Below are 20,676 nucleotides of genomic sequence, written 5' to 3' on the forward strand. Positions count from 1 at the left end.
GACTGAATAAGTTTTTTTTTTCTTTTCTTTCTTTTTTTCCCCAGAAAGGATGCCACAAAACCTTCAGAGGGCCAAGAAATATATGATATTGGATCTTGAAAAGTGAATATATGAATTCATATATTGAATTGTGGGCTATAGGATGTAGGATGAATAGAAAAGGACACAAAATTAAAATTTATCTGCTAGACTAGGAGCACAAGCAAGAGTCCAGGACTCCAAAAGTTGGTGTTTAGGGACCAAAAATTCCTTGAAATTCAAGGGATGAATTTCAAGTGGAAAGCAATCTGTTGTCACAGAGGAGGCTGTTGAAATTTCAGATACTAGAGTTCAACCTCTTCTGGGGACTTTGGAATCAGTCATCTGAAAGTGAATCTCACTTTCTTCTTAACAGCCTTCTCTGGTCTCCCTGTCCCCAAACTTTTCTCTCTATTGATCTCTCCTTTGATCTCCTGTATCATTTTGTTTGCAGATAGACAGTAAAAAAAGAACTGAAAATTGAACCCTCAATCCCAGAATCCTGAGACCTGAGATTTGGTCCTATTTCCAGCACCCCTAAGTTCTGTGGCTTTGGCCACAGTGTGCACCTTCAAGCAACAACTTGCTTAGGGACAGATTATTCTATCCATTCACATGATGTGAGGGTCAAATACCCCTGTATTTATGCAATTCTTTTGTCTGCTTTCTACTTTTCCATGGGAATAGAGACAAAAAGAGCAAAGACTACACTCCTACATGTGGCTTACTTCACTACAGTTTATACATATCCAACATTAAAGGGACCCTGGAAGCGATTATATTGGAGGAGGAAGAAATATTTTGCTTCATAAAATTCCCTATGACTGATTTTATTTTAATAGTCTAAAACCACATTTGAGAGTAGAAGCATGTCACACCATGAAGGCAAATATTCTGAAAGGGAAAACAGTAGACCCTTTAAAATCTGAGCTTGGTTCTCTGACTGAGGTCAACAGAGACAGACCAAATCAACAAGCGTGACATGAAGGGCAAATTTGCAATTAAAAGAAGAATAGGGAATTATAAAGATGGATGGGCCCCATGACATGCACGCCCAAGCCTGCGTGGCCTTGGCCTCTGATGCCAGAAATTAATGCTTTACTCTTTAGCATTGGTCACCTTTGGCTCGGAACAGAAAGGCAAATGCATTAAAATAACAACAATTAGAACACTTACTTAGCTTGGAAGGCATTGTTGGTTCCCCTGTGGTCCAGGTCATGACACAGGCATCCCACAATCACCGCTAAAATTTCCACCTCGGTCAGAATCTCTTGAAACCCAGCGGTCTGCAAAGAAGGGGAAAACATCAACAGTCACTACCGGGGGCAGGGAGGACGGATAAGGTTAGTGGGCCGAGCAACCATCAGCTTTGTTATCATACCACATCATTTAAGGAAATGATTAACTGCCACCCTCTTAGATGACAGTAAGTTGAGTGGTCAGCGGCACAGCCTCAGGTCCCCATGGTGATGAATTAACTTGCTGTCACAGTGGCCCACACTGCTACACCAGGACAAAGTTCAGACTGTTTTGTTCCCTTCTTAAGAGAGGAGGTTATCCTATCCAGATACAGCAACAGTTTGGCAAACACCCAGGCAGAGTGCATTTTGCTATTGTACAGTTTAATGATGATCATCATGTCCATTTGTAGAGGGTAGAAGCCCATGAAGTACAAACTGAATGATGTACCCACCCAGATGCCATTCAAATGAGAACAGGTAAAAAAAATAATAAAATCTTTTATTATATTAAAAGAAACAGCTTAGAAGTACTCACATTGTTAGATGATGACATTCTGGAAATTATCTTAAACTAATTCACATTAGGCTGGTGGACAGATTGAATGCAGACAGGTAATAAAGCAGTGTAAGCCTTGGAAACTTGAATTTGGCAGAGGATTAGGCAGCCCAGATTAAGGAACAAGTGGAGTAACCGTGACTTGGAATTCTTTTTTTTTTTCCTGATTCTACTAGCCACACATGTGAAGCTCATAGCTGTGATGTGATTTCTTTTGGAAGCGGTTTGGTACAATTACATAAACAAGAGCAGCAATGGTTCTTTGGTTCCTACTGGTCCTTTTATTAGTTTAGAAGAGGAAGTGCACCTCTGGGAAGGCAGGTATGTGCATTTTCTTAATCCACCTTGCATTCTACTTTGCAAGTCTTCCATTTCATTACTTATTAAAATCGTCATCAGGTGGCAAGAAGACAGAGTTCAAATTGCTTCACATTTCATATGTGTTTTTTCTCCAAGATCTAGGCTCACTGGTGAATAACTGTAAGTAAGACTTTTCTCTTAGAATAATGAAATCTCTTAGAATAATTAAAATAATGGGTTTTATTACCAAACAACAATAACAACAAAACAAACAAACAAACAAACCTCTGCATAATAGGTTCCTGTGTTGACAATTTTAGTTTTAAAAATTAACTTGGGTCCTCTGCTAGACTTAGAAAAACATACAACTTCATTTGGATAGCAAAAGGGAATATGGGCATGCTAAGAAATGATCTGGAAATATCAAATAGTTCATGTCAAAGCTCATGTGTGCCCTTCATTTCAAAGTTTGAAACTGGCTGCTGATTTTTTCTGTTTCCTTCCTCCCTCTTTCTCCTCTTTTCTCTTCCTTCTTTCTTCACCTCCTCCTTTTCTTCTTTCTCCTCCTGCTCATCCTCCTTCTTCTACTTTTGTGGTACTGGGAATGGAACCCAAGGGCACTGTACCACTGAGCTACATCTCCAGGTTTTTATTTATTTATTATTTTGAAACAAGGTCTTGCTAAGTTGCCCAGGCTGGCATCGAAGTTGGGATCCTTCTTTCTCAGCCTCCTGAGTCTCTGAGATTACAGGAATGTTCCACCACTCCTGGTAGCTGTTGGTTTTTCTATGTTCAACTATTTAAATTAAAATATTACCTGCAAAAGTTTTTTTTTTCTTTTTTCTTAAGTGAATCATACTGAAATACTTAAAACCAGAAGCCAACAGTCCCTCATCCTTTCTCTTTTCTGATGCCCAAAGACATCTACTTTTTTTTTTTTTAAAGGAGAGAGAGAATTTTTTTTTTTTTTTTTTTTTTTTGGAGATGGACACAATACAATGCCTTTATTTTATTTTTATGTGGTGCTGAGAATCAAACCTGGGTCCTGCCCGTGCTAGGCGAGCGCTCTACTGCTGAGCCACAATCCCAGCCCAATATCTACTTTAAATTTTTTTAACCTAAATTGGTAGACTTTCCACTATATTTCCTCTCTACTATACACACATGATTAGCATTTGGTTATTCACCAAATACTTACACAGTCCTTCTTACATACCAGATTTTCTCCTAAGAACTTTTAGCTATTTAACTTATTTAATTCTTATTAACACTCCTTTGAGATAACTACTGTCTTTATCCCCAGTTTTAGATGAGAAAACTGAATCAGAGAGAGGCTGTGTCCTATGCCCAAGGGTCACAGCTAGCACAGGGCAGAGAGGAGCAGTTCTGCCAGAGTCAGCCCTGAACCAGGAATGACGACTAGTGCAGATGGGAGATGATGTCCCCTGCACCTCCCCTCACACTCCCAGGGTGATCCATGCACAGTGGTTTCCTGATATCACCCTATAGATATGGCTCACTGCTGTGGCAACTAGTGCACAGTGATGTCTTCACTTGCTGGAATGAGGATTTCTTTGAAACCTCTCAGTCTTCTCACCCACAAACTCTGTAAAATGCCTCTCAACACACAAAGAGTCAAAAGTGTCACGCTTTTATTTGATTCTTTATGTCCTAGGAGTAACCTGATCCGGCTTCCCCTGATGATCTTTCAGGGGTTTCTCTTCCCTTTCTGGGGTTGATCTCTTATCTCCTGCATTACACACCTTTCTGTTTCCTCAATCTCTTCTTTTGAAGAAGCACATCTGCCAGTGGATTCATGAGAAAGCACCCTCCCCCCCACTGGGGGAATTGTTTTGGGGACTTTTCAGATTAAAAAAAAATATATATATATATTCTATTTGCTGTACTCACTTGTTACTTAGCCTAACAATTCTAGGTTGAAACAGTTTCACTCATAATTTCAAAAGACTGCTCTGTTGTTGTTTAGCTCCCAAAGTTGTTTTTGAGAACATACCATTCTTATTCCTAATAAGCTAAGGGTGGTTTAGCACTGAGCCATATTCCCAGTTGTTTTTAATTTTGAGACAGGCCCCAGGCTGACCTTGTATTGGGGATCCTCCTGCCTCAGCCTATTTTCAGTGTTCCTTGATTTTCTTTCTTTTAGAATCCTCTCTCTATTCCTGGTGTCCATCAATTTCACAAAGGTATGTTTGGTTTCAGACTTTTTTCAATCAGTTTTCATGGTAAACCTAATTTGCATGTTCTACTTCTTCAGCACATCAGCTTTTAAATTTTGTTCTTATTGTTAATTTTCTCTTCAGTATTTTTCTTGTCCTCATTGAATGGCACTACAATTGGTTGAATCGTGGACTTCTTGTGTTGATTTCCTTATTTTTAAAAATCTCTTCTTTCCCATTTACTTTTTTTTGGGGGGGGCACTGGGGATTGAACTCAGGACACTCAACCACTGAGCCACATCCCCAGCCCTATTTTGTATTTTATTTAGAAACAGGGTCTCACTGAGTTGTTTAGCACCTCACTAAGTTGCTGAGGCCGACTTTGAACTCGCAATCCTCTGAACTCAGCCTCCCAAGCCTCTAGGACTATAGGCGTGCACCCGGCTCCATTTTCTATACAGACTTTTCTTCTTTCTTTCCAGAAGTTTTTATTTACAAGAATTTATTCCTGTTCCTTTTCTAACAGCATTCTGTTCTTTTCCTATGGATGGATTATCTCTTTTTTCTTTCTGAAAATACTAATAATAGTTGTTCAGTTGTTTTCTTCTGCTCCAATGCACATTTTAAGAGTAAAGTGATACAAAGCTCACCCTGCACCTGTGTGCGGGTAGTGCCTACAGACTTCTGGGGCTCACCACAGGATTACCTGACTTTTCTTTTGCTGGTGTCCTCTAGTCTGGCTGCTGGTTACTGTACAAGTAGGGGGTGAGCGTAACCTCTACTACATGGAGAGGAGCTGGGGACCTGGGGACTCACTGCTTCCATGGCACCCTTATCCCACCTTAGCCCATTTTTGTGATATCTGAGGCCTTCTATTCCTGAGCTGAGGCAGGGTCTGGGGGCATTGTTTCTCATGTATGCCCCTTCTTCCAATCCTTCCACTCTTGCTCTTCTCCACTAAATTATGAACCATCCTCTCTGTTTTCTGCCTTCATATGTTATGGTTCCATGAAAGGGGGAATTTATGTCCATTTCTGTTCTTGTTAGAAAGTGGTTTTTTGAAAGGAGAAAGAGGTATAAATGTATTTTTTTTCTGTCATCTATGTTACCTTGAAACTATTAGTCAGCTTCATTGGACTTGGTTTTACTAATGCTAAGTAAATCCTGAAAGTCTATCATAAAGTAATAATATTATGGTACCGTAAAAACAAGTTTCTTAAAATAGCAATGCTGCACTGAAATTTAGAGATTTTGCCTGTGAAATGCTATTGACTAGAATTAGCCGATGAATCAGTGCATTAGGGAAAGGGTAACGTTTAAATATGGTCATTTGACTAGATATTTAGTTAGAAGTGAATATCAAATGCCATCTAATAGGTTCAAAATCAACATCCCAAATCATTTTGAAGCCATCAGTTAGCAGTCTCACCTTTTTATTCTCCCCTGGAAATCCAACATCAGGCTCTTAAATTATTGTGTCATGGACACTTTTAAGAATTTGATGAAAGGCATGGCCTGTCTTTCTAGAATTTCAAAAATAATTTATAGTATTCAAAGACCATAGATCCCATTTCTGTATCTCCGAATAACAAATCCCTGAAGTAAAACATACTCACAGTCCCACAAAACACATTTGCCTCTCAACTGTGATACCTGAGTTACTGAAGCAGCACCTATCTCTTGACTGTGATTTAAAGCTGCCTGGTAAATGGTTTCTGAGAATCATCAGGCCTGAAAAGTGTCCACCTGCCACTAAGTGTCCATTTGCCCCTCCCCCACCCTCATCCATCTTCCTTCTGGCCCTATCCATTCAGACTCACATTTACCCACATTGAGTAGAAAAAGTCAACTGCCTGCTAAAGATAATACACCTTCAAGAGGAAACAGAAAGGTGGCAGGAGGCATACATTAATGCATTTATCCCACTTTTGAATCATTTACTGTACTATTTTGCTTCCAAACAAAATTATTACTGTTTTGTTTTCACCCGGCAATTGTGTTTTGTTGAGGTTTATGTTAATCATCTTCTTTCTTGTGTTCCCTCATGATTTGTATCAGGAATATAGGCGTGAATGCAATATGTCTAAGTAAGGAAACAGAGCCTATAGACCTGGTTCCCTGTTACCCTCTTCAGAAAAGAGGGTGACTACCTGCTGAGCAGGTCTTTAGGGACAGTCCTTCATTGGGCTGGGATAACCCCATCCCCAGCTATATCAAACGGAGTAACAAGATCTCCGAAGTACCCAAACTAGTAAGACTGATTCTCAGGGTCATGGAGAGTACCAACTAATTTATGTCATTAGCTAACATAAAATTTCAGCCAGCTAGGATACACCACCATTTCAAAGCTGACAGTACTACTAGTGAATGGAGGAATATTATGGCCAGAGAAAAGTGACCTTCATTTTGTGGCTCTATTGAGTCCCAAAAGACACAAAAATATCGGCTGTAATATGAACACTTACTGGTGTTATAGAGGATTCTTTCATTTAACAAATGTTATTAAGTGCCTGTTCTGTATCAAGAAATTTGTATATTTGAGAAATGAGTCTTAGGATAATATTAACAACAGTAACTCCTTCTATAATGCTTAGTATAGGCCAGGCATTTTTCTAAATACCCTAAAATCATTAACCCATTTAATCCTTACAACTACTCTCTGAAGTAGATGCCATTTTTATCTCCCCATTTTATGGATGAGGATATTGAAGAACAAGATCACTGGGCTGAAAAGCATTTGAGGTGGGACTAGAGCCCAGGCAACCTGCCTCATGAGCTGAGACTGTGTTCTTATGTGTTGTGCTATCCAGCCTCTACATGGTTTACTTGTGCAGGTTTTCAATACTTTTTGAGATGATGGAACATTAAAGAATTATTTGGTGTGTGCTTTATTCCATGAAGTATGTTACACTAGTACTAGGCTGATATTACAGAGCCATTGGGCAATTTTTTTTATCTAAACATGGTTCTTGTGCACCACGGTGTACCTGATGATATACAATACTTTATAAATGAGGCTGGATATTTAAATATGGTCATTTGACTAGATATTTAGTTAGAGATATTTAGTTAAAGAGAGACAGTAGTTTGTATATAATATCCTAATTTTATAAAATGTCTAAATATATGCATTAGAAAAAGGTTATCAGGATATATATCAAAACATTATGGGTAGCAGGATTACAGGTGACAAAATTTTTCCTTTATATACTCAAATTTCCATAAAGAACATTTACTCAGTAAAATGCATATACTCTGTGTGTATTTGTAAGTTCTTTTTGTTTGTTTGTTTAAGAATAAAGTCATACTTTACCAAACTGGCCTAACTTGAAATAAAAGGTGACATTTTGAAAAAAGTCCATTCATTTATTCATTGAGCAAATATTTATTAAGCACTTAAGCTACTCCAGGAACCAGGGACATGCCAGTAAAGGACATGTCCAGGATTCTGGTTCCTGCTTCACATGCAGTATTGTCACACTTCAATAGCACCTCACGGGCCTTTTTCTAATGAGAAACCAACACAACATGGGTCCTTTGTGGAAGACGGTAATTGTAGAAATGGCCGGCTGCTCTTGCTTTTGTTCCTGGAGAAGATGCATGTGGGCTGCACGCCCTTGTCATGTCTGCAGCCCTGGCACAGTAATCTAAGAAAGTGATGCCAGAAATTCTACCCTCTCATCTCTTTTTGAACCTGACTGTTGCAGGCACTGAATGACGAGGGATTTCTTTAGGAGTTCATCCTGTTGACTCTGAGATCTGACAGATGGCAAACTGAAAGGAAGGGAATTCAGTGATGTATCAGAGATTCCAAATGGTAGCAGAAATGCCAAACTGAAGGTGCTGAAGTGCAGGCACTACTGCAGAACCCTGGTGGACTGGGTGAGGGTGAGCAACAGCATGGTGGTTGGGGGAGGAAGAGTGCTATCTTTCTTCCTTCCCTTCCTCTTTCTCTCTTCTGGACAAGAAGAGCAAAGAATATTATTCAAACTATTACAATGGCCTTGGAAGACACGATTCTCAAGGAAGTGCCTGCTCTAGAAGAACCTGCATACCATATCCCTAATCTGTGCTGTCATGTCTTAACCCAGGTGTATATGGCTTGAACTTGGAGGTCCTGTGAACTGTGGGGTGAAGAGCAGTATTGACATAAGAAACATTTAATTTTCAGTATTTGCAGGGTTACTGTCGGAAGCTTTGTTTTCTACATTACTAAGTCAAATGTACTTCAGTCAAAACGTGCTCTTTGAGGGTTTCATTGTAAATGTTACATACAAGATCACCATAAATGATCCCAAATTGCAGTGGCAATGGCTTGCCCAGGTCTGGTAGGCCACTCTCAACATGAGGAGTCTTAACATGAGGAGTCTATGAAATTAGGTCTCCTAACTGGGATGAATGGTTCTCTAAGAGGAATGTCTTCAATCATCCCCCATCTCTAGTTCAGCACATATACCAGTCACGGGGTGGCATACAGGTGGTGAAAAAAATGTTAAGGTGTATGTTTGGGCTCTATATGCATTTACAGCAAGCAAAGCATTCTGCTTTTGGGGGTATAATTCATTGGCTTTTGGATACAATTGCAACCTCTCAATACATGAGCTGAGGGGCAGGGTGAAGAGTATAAACTATTCATATGCTCCAAAGCCAGGATTTGTAGGCAGAAGATTTTCTCAAGTGTTAGGGTGGAAGTTGACTTCAACTGCCTACTGGGGAGGAGGGAGGCTGTCTTTAAAGGTATTTAAAAGTAAATTTATATTGTTTGATTCCACAACCTACATTCTTTTTTTAAAAAAAAGATCCTATCTTTGCCAACTACAGATGACGTGTGATGTAAGTACGTGGAGGAGAAGAGCAGCAATCAACCACAATCCTCTACTGAGCGGGGAACACCCAACCAGATGAACGATAGTAACCAGATTTTCCTGCCAATATTTGGGTCTGATGGCTTAAAAAAAGGTACTTCAGATTCCTTTCAGGGTCCAGGGACCAGAACCTTACCAGCTGTTAGGGGATGCCTTCCAGCACTGAAATGCTTACAGGCTCCTTTTCAGATAAGGCAACATCATTCCAACCAACTGTAGCTTGCCCAGTTATCCATGGGAGTGGGAGAGCTTTATCAAATTTGCTCCTCTTTCTTCTTAAGAGGAATGTAGCCAAATATTGGCATTAATTAAATATTTAAGTCCACAGTGATGCTTTCTTTATCAAGCTCAGAGCTGGAAGACCTTATAGTCTACACCTGACTTTCTTTTACAACCAGAAGCTCCTAAAGGCACTTATCATCAAATCATAAAACCCAAAGGCATGTTTTGGGCATATGATAACTCTTAACATCAAAGAATGCTACAAAGCTTACCTATGTAAATTTCAGCAAGGCCAGACAGAAACAGGGGCCTGTCTAGTACAATTGTATGTGTTGAGTGGGTGTTTTGTGCATAAATGAAAAAACTAAACTTCATTTAGACGATTATATTTAATTATACTTAACCACTTCCAAGACTTAATTTTTTAATCTATTTATTAACATAATTTTAAAAGTCTTTATTTGGGAAGTTAAAAGATACAAAAAATAGAAGACAATATTGAAAGCTATGTTTTCATTAGCCAATGGCAACAGGAATCCAGTTTCATCAATCCTATTTCATCTGTCTCTTCACATGCAGTGTTTTGTTTGCTAGAATATTTCAAAGCAAACCTATGGCATATTTCAAAGCAAGTCAACTCTCTTCATTTCATTCTCAAGAATCCCTAATGTGGACAAATAAAAATTGGTCCATATATCTCTACCTCTGCTCTCATATTTTGATCAAATGTGCTAAAAGACATACAAATAGTACAAGGAAAATTTCAAATTAGATACCTATAATACTTGTCAATAAAAATGAAATAAAATTTTAGAAAAAGACTTGAGAAAATTGAGGCTTTTACTTCAACTAAGATAATACAGCAAACATAGCTTACGTAGCACATTTACTGCATTAAGCAAAACAAAAGAAAAAGAAAATGAAATTCTTAGGGAACGTAGCTTTCAAACTTTGAGAATATATGTGTTTTATGTTTTTTCCCCCTTGAGGATAAAGACAGGATGTTTTGTCCATGTTTAGAAATACAGTTTATATTCTATTTATGGTAAATTACTACTGAACTCAATATAATACAACATACGGTTTGTGAGCACAGAAAATGAAGCAGATCACTTGGTGCACATGAATTGTGCAGAAAGACAGATCTCTAAAGTGCTGTGAGAAACTAGTTTGGTGAATTTCAAGAATATGAGGCCTCTGCCAAACTCACCCTAATTTTTATTAAACATCACTGAGTCAAGATTAAACATGAGACCCATGAAATATCAAAACTTTTTAAAGCTCCTAACTTAACACCCTTAGGTGCCAGGTTTCAGTTAAGAAAGTGCCACTGCACAGTCATGCACTGTGGAAAATGGAGGCCGTGATAAACGACTGTGGCTCTGCTGCTGGATCTCTCTGACCTGAAGGATTCAGCCGGCGTCATAAAATACAAAGCGACAGATTAAGCAGTTTACCAACACCATAAAAATCTCAAGAATAAATTCACTTTAATCAAAAATTCTGTATTGTAACTAGGCAGTCCCGGTCCCAAAACCACATACATTTCCTTACAAGCCCCTGTCCATGAGCAAGAGCTCATATTCTCCCTGTAACACCAGACACGATTATGTTCATACACTTTTACAATTTACATGTCCTAAGAAAAATACCCAGCTCGGGCTGATGGTGCGGGAGAATTTATTTTCACTAGAAGGGGAATGACCCATAACTCATGAATGGCAGCGCTTAAAGTGAGTTATGGAGGTTACTCTCCTGTGAGAGGAAATGGATTGGATTATCCTTCTGCCCAATTGTATGTTTGGTTATTAGCACACCAGGTTTTTAATTATGTGTGGCTTTGCCATTTTCCTTTTATAAAATAAATGTGGATAAAGGGAATGTCAGCTAGAAGCCCACAGTGCCTAATTGAGGCTCTGAGATGTAGGCAGAGAGAATAAAAATAGGAACATTCTTACATGATGAAAAGATAGGAGTCCTAAATGTAATTTAAACATAGTATTCAAATTGATTAGCTCCATAGTTAATTTACAGTACCCAGTGCTGACATTTGGCAAGAACATTAAAAATCACCTTTTCCTAAATTAAAAATTTGCCATCTTTTAGGTTATACCTATATGAAGATGAAAGAATAGGTTTTTCTAACATGCAGATTTTATTATATTTTTATGATAATGTTGCCATTTTTAAAGTAAATATAACTAGTTGCTGCTTACATTGATAAGGAAATGCAAATGATGTTTGATGATTATAAATATAAATTACTGCTTGCTACCTTGCTATAGTTAGTTACAGAACAAAACATTTAGATCTCTTTGTATCCCACCAGTGTTACAATCTAGAAGGGAATTTAATTTCTGCTAAGATTAGGATTCTGGTTATTGAGTGAAAGTATTTTATTTAAAAATTCAATTGGTTCTGTCTTCTTGGAGGGAAAGAGGAGAGACCCAACTGTGCTTCTGTAATTTCCTTCCATAAGAAATTTTCTACCTCAAAAATCAAGGACTCTTTTTTTTCTGAAAACTGCGGACAGGGGACAAGGCATTATCCTCTGGCTGGTGAACAGGATGGATTTTCTCCTAAATGTCCCTTCTGCTTTCTACTTTGAATTATCAACAAGACGGCTTGGCTTATCTCTGAAAATAACCTTGTTGACAACACAAATATGGACTTAAACACGTTACCTCCACATTTAAGATTTAAGAAGCCCCCAGTAAATGTCAGGGGGTGTCAATGTTTTTGCCGTGATACTTGGTTATTATTAGTGTTTAACTGCAATTCCCCACCAGCGCCATGCCGCCGGCACCACCATAAATTTTAATGTGATCATGTGCTCTTCCCTTTTCATATCCAGTGAATTCTGTAAGATCATAATATTCTATATGAACCCTAGCTGAACCTTACTGTGATATGAAGGAAGAACAAGATTTCTAGCAGTGATAGTGCTTCATCATTTTATAGTTTTTTTTTTTTAAACTGGACACCGAGAAACATGGTTCCTTGAATAATATTACCCTAAACTAAATTCATTCATTCAATTAATCTTTATTGAGCCCGTACAGGATGCAGGGCATGGCCCAAAGTGCTAATGAGTACATTTATGGGATAGTAAAGAATACTGATTCTTAAGGAAAGCTTTCTTCCCCCTTGGAAAAATCTGTCAGAGCTCATACATCATTTATAAAACTGAAAAATATCTCTGCAACCTTAGTGCCACTTCATGCCTTTTATTTTATAGAACACAAACAAAAGCACAGCCCTATATCTGGTCTATGTTGTGAATAAAAGAAATATATCTATCATCTTTAGGCATGTGCTTGATTGGATATTTATTCTACATATTTCTATAAATAGAATCTGTATACTGACCATTGATCTGCAGGGTTTTATTCCTCATTTTAACTATAAATAATAACAGGAATTACCCATTCCTGGTGGTTTTTGGAGGAATTCAAAGTTTGGTAAATTCTAACTATTTAAATATCTCTTTAAAAGCAAAAAATAATATTGAAGCTTTCATTGTATAAATTTAAAAATCCAGGCCAGATACATTCAACAAATTAACAAGTGATGGGTGTGGTTACCAGTGAACTAGATATGTCCATCATTTTATATCAAATAGCCTGTGCTACAAAATAGTTGTTTTTATTCCTTTTAATTTCTAAAGAAACAAAGCCACTTTGTTACCTAGCCATAAACCTGAATACTTTTGCAAACATAATTCTGAGTCAATACATTAATTTTCTGTGTGTGAAATCCCTTTAGGGTTAAAGGTTAGGAAACTGGTAAATATATTTACAATTTGCTTGCCCCGTTGTTCATGGTACCAAAATATGCTTGGCAGTGGCACACAACTATGCATCTTCCCACTCCCAGAGACAATGGGCTTATGAAAATACACAACCAGGGATTCAAGGTCATATGGAGAAAGCAGTATTATTTATGCCAATAGCCAGTGGACCAGGAGGCTTTCAGGTTTGTCATCAAACAAGCCCATCCTGATAAGAGATTCTTGTTAAACAGACCAGCATTGTCGGTGTTTCTTCTAAGAAAAGCGCTTATTACCCAGTGGGGAGTGTGCCCCAGCATCTCCTGTGCAAGGAGAAAAGCCACACATTTAAGGAAGGTTGGTAAAGATTTTTTTTTTTTTTTTTTGTCTTTTCTGGCAACTGGCTGGGAAACTTTGCCTTGGAGCACCATCTAGAGGAAAATTTAGTGCATACACCATTCCTGGCTTTTTGATCCAGGTGCATCCCATGATTGTTGGATGGTGAATATTTCTTTCCAGATAAATAAGAAAATTTTGGTTCTAATTCATCACATGGAAATAGCATATGAGATATCTTGATAGAAATAGAATCACTGATGATATAAAACCAGTTGAAGACTCTAACAATCTTCAGGAGTGTTTGAAGCATTAGTGCCCATTCATGGAAATAACTTGGGGAATCATTTTGCCATAGGCTGAGATCATATTTCAAAAATTATAAATGATGAGTGACTTAAATTCATTTTTATTTACACTGATAAAGTAAGCTTTGTTATTTTTTTCTTGATTATTTTCTTAATTTAAAAATGTCTGAATAACCAGATTTCATGGTCAGGTTGAAAAAAATGCTTGGGTTAGAGACATAAAAAAGTTGACATTTCAACTTATTATATGTAATTCTTTGTGAATTTCAACAAAACGTAATGAGTATAAGATAATAACTTTTAAAGATCCAGCTATACAACTCAATATAAGGGAGAAAAAAATGATATTCTCTATGGTATTCTTTCAAAGCCATGATTTTTTTCTTTTTCTTTACTTTGTGATCTTCCTAACATTCCTTAGAGAATTTTAACAGCAAATTGTTCTATTTTTAGTAGTATGAATACACAAACAAAACCCAAATCTTTTCTAACAGTGACACTCTTCAAGTCAGCTAAGCAGACATAACCTTACCCCTGAAATACTGTGAGCTTTGAGTATCCCCATGGTAGTGGTAGGGTCTGAGAGTTCTATTTCCTTTCATTTCATAAGTATCAAGTTGTCAATACCATGAAAATACTCACTGATGAAAGCTGAGTATATGTTTCTTTAAACTCTGAAATGTCCACCCTGACCCCGCTGTCCTCACCAGATTCCCACATCCCAACTGTTTTCATGTTTGTCATAAAAATTTGGCTTTGTCCCTGACATCTCTAACTCACAATACCATGGGCATTCCTATTTCCTTTGCTGAACAAGATTTCTGCTGGCTTATTTTGGCAACTCCATATATCTATAGGTTCTCCAAAACAATCAATTAATAAGTTAAATTTCTCTGTGAGCCAGACATACAACCTCTGCACACAGAAGTTGTTTCTTGTCTCTTGAGATCTGATGAAGAAAAGTAAAATGAAGGTGTTTTTGTTTTCAAGCAAGATTGACACTTGAGCAATAAAACTTCATGGTGCAAAGTATCTTCTGTCCACAATTGATTGACTGCTGCTCTGACTGGAACCCAATAGGAGGAAGAAGTCAGTCCAGTTTTCCAGGCCAATCTGCCTGTTTCTTAAGCAGAGAAGGACCTAAACTACAGGCCCTGTGTGGAGAAGGAAGACATTCTGGTCCCATCTTCATATGCTATGTGTACACTTGAGTCCAAGTGAATCCAAGGTATTTGTTGAAAACTTAACAAGCAGGTGACAGTACAAGGTGCTGGCAGGGCCCTCAATACAAAGGTGTTGAGAAAATAAGTGAATATTGTTAAAAGAATAAGAAATTCTCTCTTCTCTCAAGCAGTTTATTCTACAGGAGAATGAGAGATTGTTACCTTAAAATACACTGTAGAAAGATAGATGCGATGTACCAGATACAGTTCAGAGACAGAAGTAATTATTGATGCTTTGGGAGAAAGCAGAAAACTTCCCAGAAAAACTGGCATTAGATCAATGCCTTAAAGGATGAGCAAAATTTTAATAGGCAGAGAACAGGGCAGAAATTTTCATGAAGAAAAAGCAAAAAGAGTCTTTGTTGTTGTTGTTTAGTCTAAAAGAAAATGAGGAGGAAGGGGATTGGCAAGGATAGTGGAATGAGATGGTCATCATTATAAAAAGTACATGTATGAAGACTTGAATTTGGTGTCAACATATCTTATATACAAACAGAGATATGAAAAAAAATCATAACCAAAAAAAAGAAAAAGAAAATGTATTTCAGTTGGAATTCCCGATTTTTTGTCTAAATTTTAAACTGAGTGTAAAGATACAAGTGTTTTTAAAAACTTATTTTATAAGAACCCAAAACTCACATCTCATTTTGCATGTTAGGTATATTCACACACACACGTGCACATATGCACACATAGGTATATATATTAGTATGAGGTTAGTAAAACCCATGTATTTAAGCCAGAATATATTTTCCTTTATGATAGTTTAACAATGCAAGTGGAAATAAGGCCAAAACAAGCCTTAATTCTTGCCAGAAAATGGGAATGAATGGAGGATTTTGTTTCGATCTTTGCCACAAACATTTGCTTTCAGATTTCATTCCAAGACTTGCCTCTGGCTGGCTGCCCTAGCTATCTGCATAAAACAGACCAGCTACCATCACTGGGTTAGATTAGAGCCCAGGGGCACAGGTTTATAAGCCTAGTGAGCTTTTAAACCCTCAAAGCATCCACTCCTTCCTTCTCCTGTGGGCTTCCTAGATGTTCTTCCAAATAAGTTTTCTCTCAGGATTTCGATGATCCTCTGGGTAATGTTCACGCCTCCTGATGGCTTTCCAGCAGCCCAGAGAGTTTTACCCAAGGATCTTTTTGCTCCATTCCTCATCTCCATTGCTTTGAAAACCCAAATGTTTCTTTTGCAAAAGAACCAGTTTACAAACAGAGAACACTGAAAAGAAGCTTCAGTCAACATTTTGAGGTCACATCTATTTTGAGGTGTCAATGATTTTACAGCTTTAAAGCTGAGCACTGTTGCCGAACATATACACTCACAACCAGGACAGGTAAGGACCGCCATAGAATAATCACATGGCAATTTTTTCCGAGAAATGAAAATGTAGAGAAGGCCTGGTGGTCTACATGAATGAGAGGTGACCTTCCACCATCACTGAACACTTACTGTTAGCATCGCAAACATGAGCTGGCACACGTTGAAGGCGTGTCTCCAGTTGTGGTAAAGAACCATTCGATAATTTTTCCTCACTGTCAAAAGCCACCTGCACAGTGTCTGAAATAGGAGGGAGAGGTTATGTCAGGCACTTGCACGTGTCTCCAGTATCTTTGATGGTCCCACCATCAAAGCAATGCCTTGACAGATGATCAAAGCCTTCCAATAACACCCTCTCTGATTATCACGATACTCCCATGAGGTGTGCAGGGCAGGACTTATCATCCCCGTTTTGTCTTTGGTTCTCAATGACTAACATGGCATCCCAGGTGCACTCCTTCCATCACCCAAGACATCTTACCTCGTAGTCGATTTTAAATTTCTGCACCATCCCCAGCTCCATGAACATCCGGAGGGCAGCTGTGATCATGGCATCAACATCGAGAGAAAAGTCATCAAAATGAATGTCATCAATGGCCAGTTCTGACACCAGAGGGATGTTGGCTGCCTAAACAAGCAAAAGACATAAGTCAAGCCAAGTTCACTAGCTTTCTCAAACCCCACATCCTGCTCGCCTCCTCTGCTTATCAGGAGTGCCACATAAATCAGGCCTGACCCGTACTTACACCCTGATACAGCTAAACTCTGAGCTGTAAATGTCTTTTGTTTCGGAACTGCAAATGCCCCAAGCAAATGAAGGGGGATGGGGAGGACAGCTAATCGGAAGATAAAATATACACACTAGATCTAGTCTGCAGAATTTAGAATACAGAACTGTCCGGTTTACTGAAACTTCGGTCATACAATATATTCTGATGCATATTACAAAGCACTAAATGCAAGAAACATCTGGGCAGCTAGCAGCTGTGAATTTTAATTGCTGCTATTCACAATGAGTTGGAATATACCACTTTGCCTTGTTTCTTGTATTCTTATATCCTGTAGCTTGCACATGCTCTTTGTTACACACGTGTTCTGTATATTCAGGAGGACAGAAAAGATCAGACAGCACATCTTTGGTGCAAAATGTGTTGTCTTGATAAAAGAGAAATACTTGGATGATTAACATAAACCTATGTTTCACTGAGGGGGTAAATTTTGCTATATTGTTTAACTTCATTCTATCTAAACATCACAACATAATTATACTATTGGTCATTAGTCAAGGTTTCCAAAACATCATTAGGCAGCTGTTGATCAATTGACCCACACAAACCTAAAGGGGAGGGAAGAAAATCTTTGGAAATTATTTTTGTACTGATTTCATTGGGTTTGCCACGTCCTTTGGGTCACTCTTGATAAAGGAGTCATTTTTATGTTTTCAGGTTATTCGAGACCATTCAGGATTCATATTCCTAGTCTGTTCGCTGGGTATAAATTACCCTAGGAGTAATTTATGCCCTGGGACTATTTTGGCTGAGCAATAATCCAACCCTGGTCACGCTAAACATTCCAGAAACCAAATAATCAATCCTTCCTTCTCAATTCTATGCTCCTCCATAAGAGTTTATATCTCTAAGCTAAAATCTAAACATTGGTTATTCCTAGTAACACTGGAAGAATAATGAATATATAAATGTGAAGACAAACTTTATTCTTAAGACTGTATATTTTCATTAAAACTTAATCCTTTTATCTTTCAGCAAATCATTTTAATGTTAACATATTAATGTGCTTAATATTAACACATTAATATGTTTAATATGTTACCATGTAGACTAGCTCCTAAAATTAAAAGGCTTGTGAAATTCAAACATGGAATATTCTTTATATATGTGTGCCTTTGCTTAGAGTCCCTGACCCCATGCAAGCACTTTATTTATTTACTTAAAACTATTTTTAACCAAAGTTGTAAATGCACACCTAATTTAAGAGCGGATTAGATCTACAAAGTCTCTTTCTCTCTCTCTCTCACACACACACACACATGCACACACACACAAATACAACTTTCAAAAGTCATCTAGATAACTCTATATTTAGCAAAATAAGGTGCTTGCAATTTTACTTTTTGTTTTTTTTCTGTTGAAGGCATTATTAACTTTTCACCATTGAAAATGAAGATTAAGCTGTCTTACACTACTTCTATCCATCTCTTTTGGCTTTTCAATTTCTAATATGCATACTTTGTTGAGATGATATTCAGCATTTTTATTATTATGACTATGTAGGGTATTTATAGCTAAGTTATGCAAATTACTATGACTATTTTTCCTTGTCTTGACCACATTTTTAATTCTACAGAGTTAGTAACTGTCTTTTTTCAATGGATGATGAGTTACCTGTGTACTTAACAATTAATTTAGTCCCTAAACTTAGTTACCTTAGTCTCAACTTAAAATGTTAGATGCTTTGGACATCCCATCAAATTCAGGCAGAAACTGCCCCTGGAACTTTGTGCACCTCTCCAGTGTGCACCAGCTGTCTTCTACGTCTAAAGTGGTTTTCATCCTCTGGGAATGCCTTCCCCTCTCTTTTGTGTCTGTATCCCACACCTTTCCCTTTCTTGGTTTCTTTGCTCACTTTGGTGAGACACATCCTCTAATAGCTCCTAAGACAAGGAGTGGAGTATGTGAATTTGTGAGAACTTGATATCTAAAATGCTTTCATATTGTGTCACATTTTACTGATAGACACAGATTTCTAGGTTGGAAATCATTCCATGAGAATGTCAAAGGCAATGCTCTTTCAGCTTTAGATGTTACTTTTGGAAGTCAGAAGCAATTCTAGGCTCTGGCACTTTGAAAATAATTCCCTCTCCTACTTCATTTTTGTAGGAACTTCTCTGCTTCCAGAGTCCTAAATTGTTATGAAATGTGACTTGATATCAGTTTGTTTTCATCCATAATTCTAGTTACTTTGTGAGCTCTTTATTTTAGAAATCCATGTCCTTTAATTCCAGAAAAATTTGAAAAATAAACTCAATGATTTTTTCCCTCTCATTTTTTCCATAATTCTCTTTATTTGATCTTTAAACTGGCTCTCTCTCTTCTCTCTCTCTCTCTCTCTTTCTTCATTTCTTCTTTTCTTCTTTTTTTCTCTTCATTTTCTTTTTTTATGTCTTTCTCCAAAATTTTAGTTATTTTACTTTTTGATCTATTATTTGAAAAATATCCTCTCTTCCTACTCTTTATATTTTTAATATCACAGTTTCTTTTTTAAGAACCTTTCTTTGGTTTTCTGGATATTCCCTTTTAATTTTCTAGTAGCACCCCAATTTTGTCTCATGGATGCAATTTCTTCTCTTCCCTCTCTGAGGATGTTAATGATAATCCTATTTGACCTTTTCTCCCTTCATAGTATTCATCCATCTATTTTCTAATTTCCAAAATGTTGTCATTGTTAAGCCCTATCCCAATTTCATTGGCTTTGAAAATTGGCCCTTAAAAATCCTTTTTTTTTTTTTTTAACTGTTTTAGTAAGGTTTAGGGAGGGTACAAAAGAACTATCTTTATCTAAACATCACTGAAATTATCTTTATTAAATGATACTTTAAATAGTCAGCTTGAAGATCTCAGAGGTAAGCCTACCTTTGATCTTTAGTCCCCTTTCTACATGCATGAGCCAACCTAAAAGCACATGGATCTCTTCCTCTCGGCTGTAACCCTGTGAGTTTCCTTGTGAATGACCACACTTACTGAGTTGTAACAGTCCACAGCAGATGCCATGTTTCTTTTCCTTAGGAAAGCTCCAGAACAACTCTATTCCTCCCCATTATTATGGGTTAGATATTAGGTATCCCCCTAAAAGCTCATACAAGAACATTCAGGTATGAAATAATTAGGTTATGATAGTCTTAACCCAACCAGAAAATTAATCCCCTGATGCAGATTAACTGGTTGGTAACCGAAGGCAGGTAGGTTGTGGCTGGAGGAGGAAGGCATTGGGGGCATGACTTTGGGTATTGTGGGAAACCATGCATGAAATGTGTGAGGAACTTTTTCAGCATTGTAGCCAGTGACCGGGTAGATCTGGTACTGGCAACTTTCTGTGGCAGTTCCACCAGGATAGATCAACCAAATGCAAGTGAACTCCCCCTCAGCTCTGCTAAGAGCTCTCAAGCATAACCAGAGATGGGTGTGACCCGCTAGGAACTGAGCAGTCTATCTGTCCCCACCTCTATCCTGTTTGGTGAAGAACTCTCTATAGAATCTCTTTGATGTCTTTCAATACAAATTAAGCAAATGTGCGCTTTTTTCTTTGTGAGAAGCTGG

At 37.8% G+C, this 20,676-nt stretch overlaps 1 protein-coding gene across 2 annotated transcripts in view; it reads right to left on the reverse strand.

Annotated features, from left to right (window-relative positions):
* The window catches only part of Pde11a (phosphodiesterase 11A), a 381,408-nt gene that overhangs the window by 77,755 nt on the left and 282,977 nt on the right, over positions 1 to 20,676 (reverse strand). For both annotated transcript variants that reach the window (XM_048808008.1, XM_048808009.1), the window contains exons 11-13: positions 16,824 to 16,970; positions 16,475 to 16,582; positions 1,195 to 1,304 (exon numbers count right to left, since the gene is read on the reverse strand). In XM_048808008.1, the coding sequence (XP_048663965.1) occupies positions 1,195 to 1,304; positions 16,475 to 16,582; positions 16,824 to 16,970 (365 nt within the window). The remainder of the gene's footprint in view (positions 1 to 1,194; positions 1,305 to 16,474; positions 16,583 to 16,823; positions 16,971 to 20,676) is intronic.

Source organism: Marmota marmota, unplaced genomic scaffold, assembly GCF_001458135.2.
Source record: "Marmota marmota marmota unplaced genomic scaffold, marMar, whole genome shotgun sequence".
NCBI classification, from domain to species: Eukaryota; Metazoa; Chordata; class Mammalia; order Rodentia; family Sciuridae; genus Marmota; species Marmota marmota.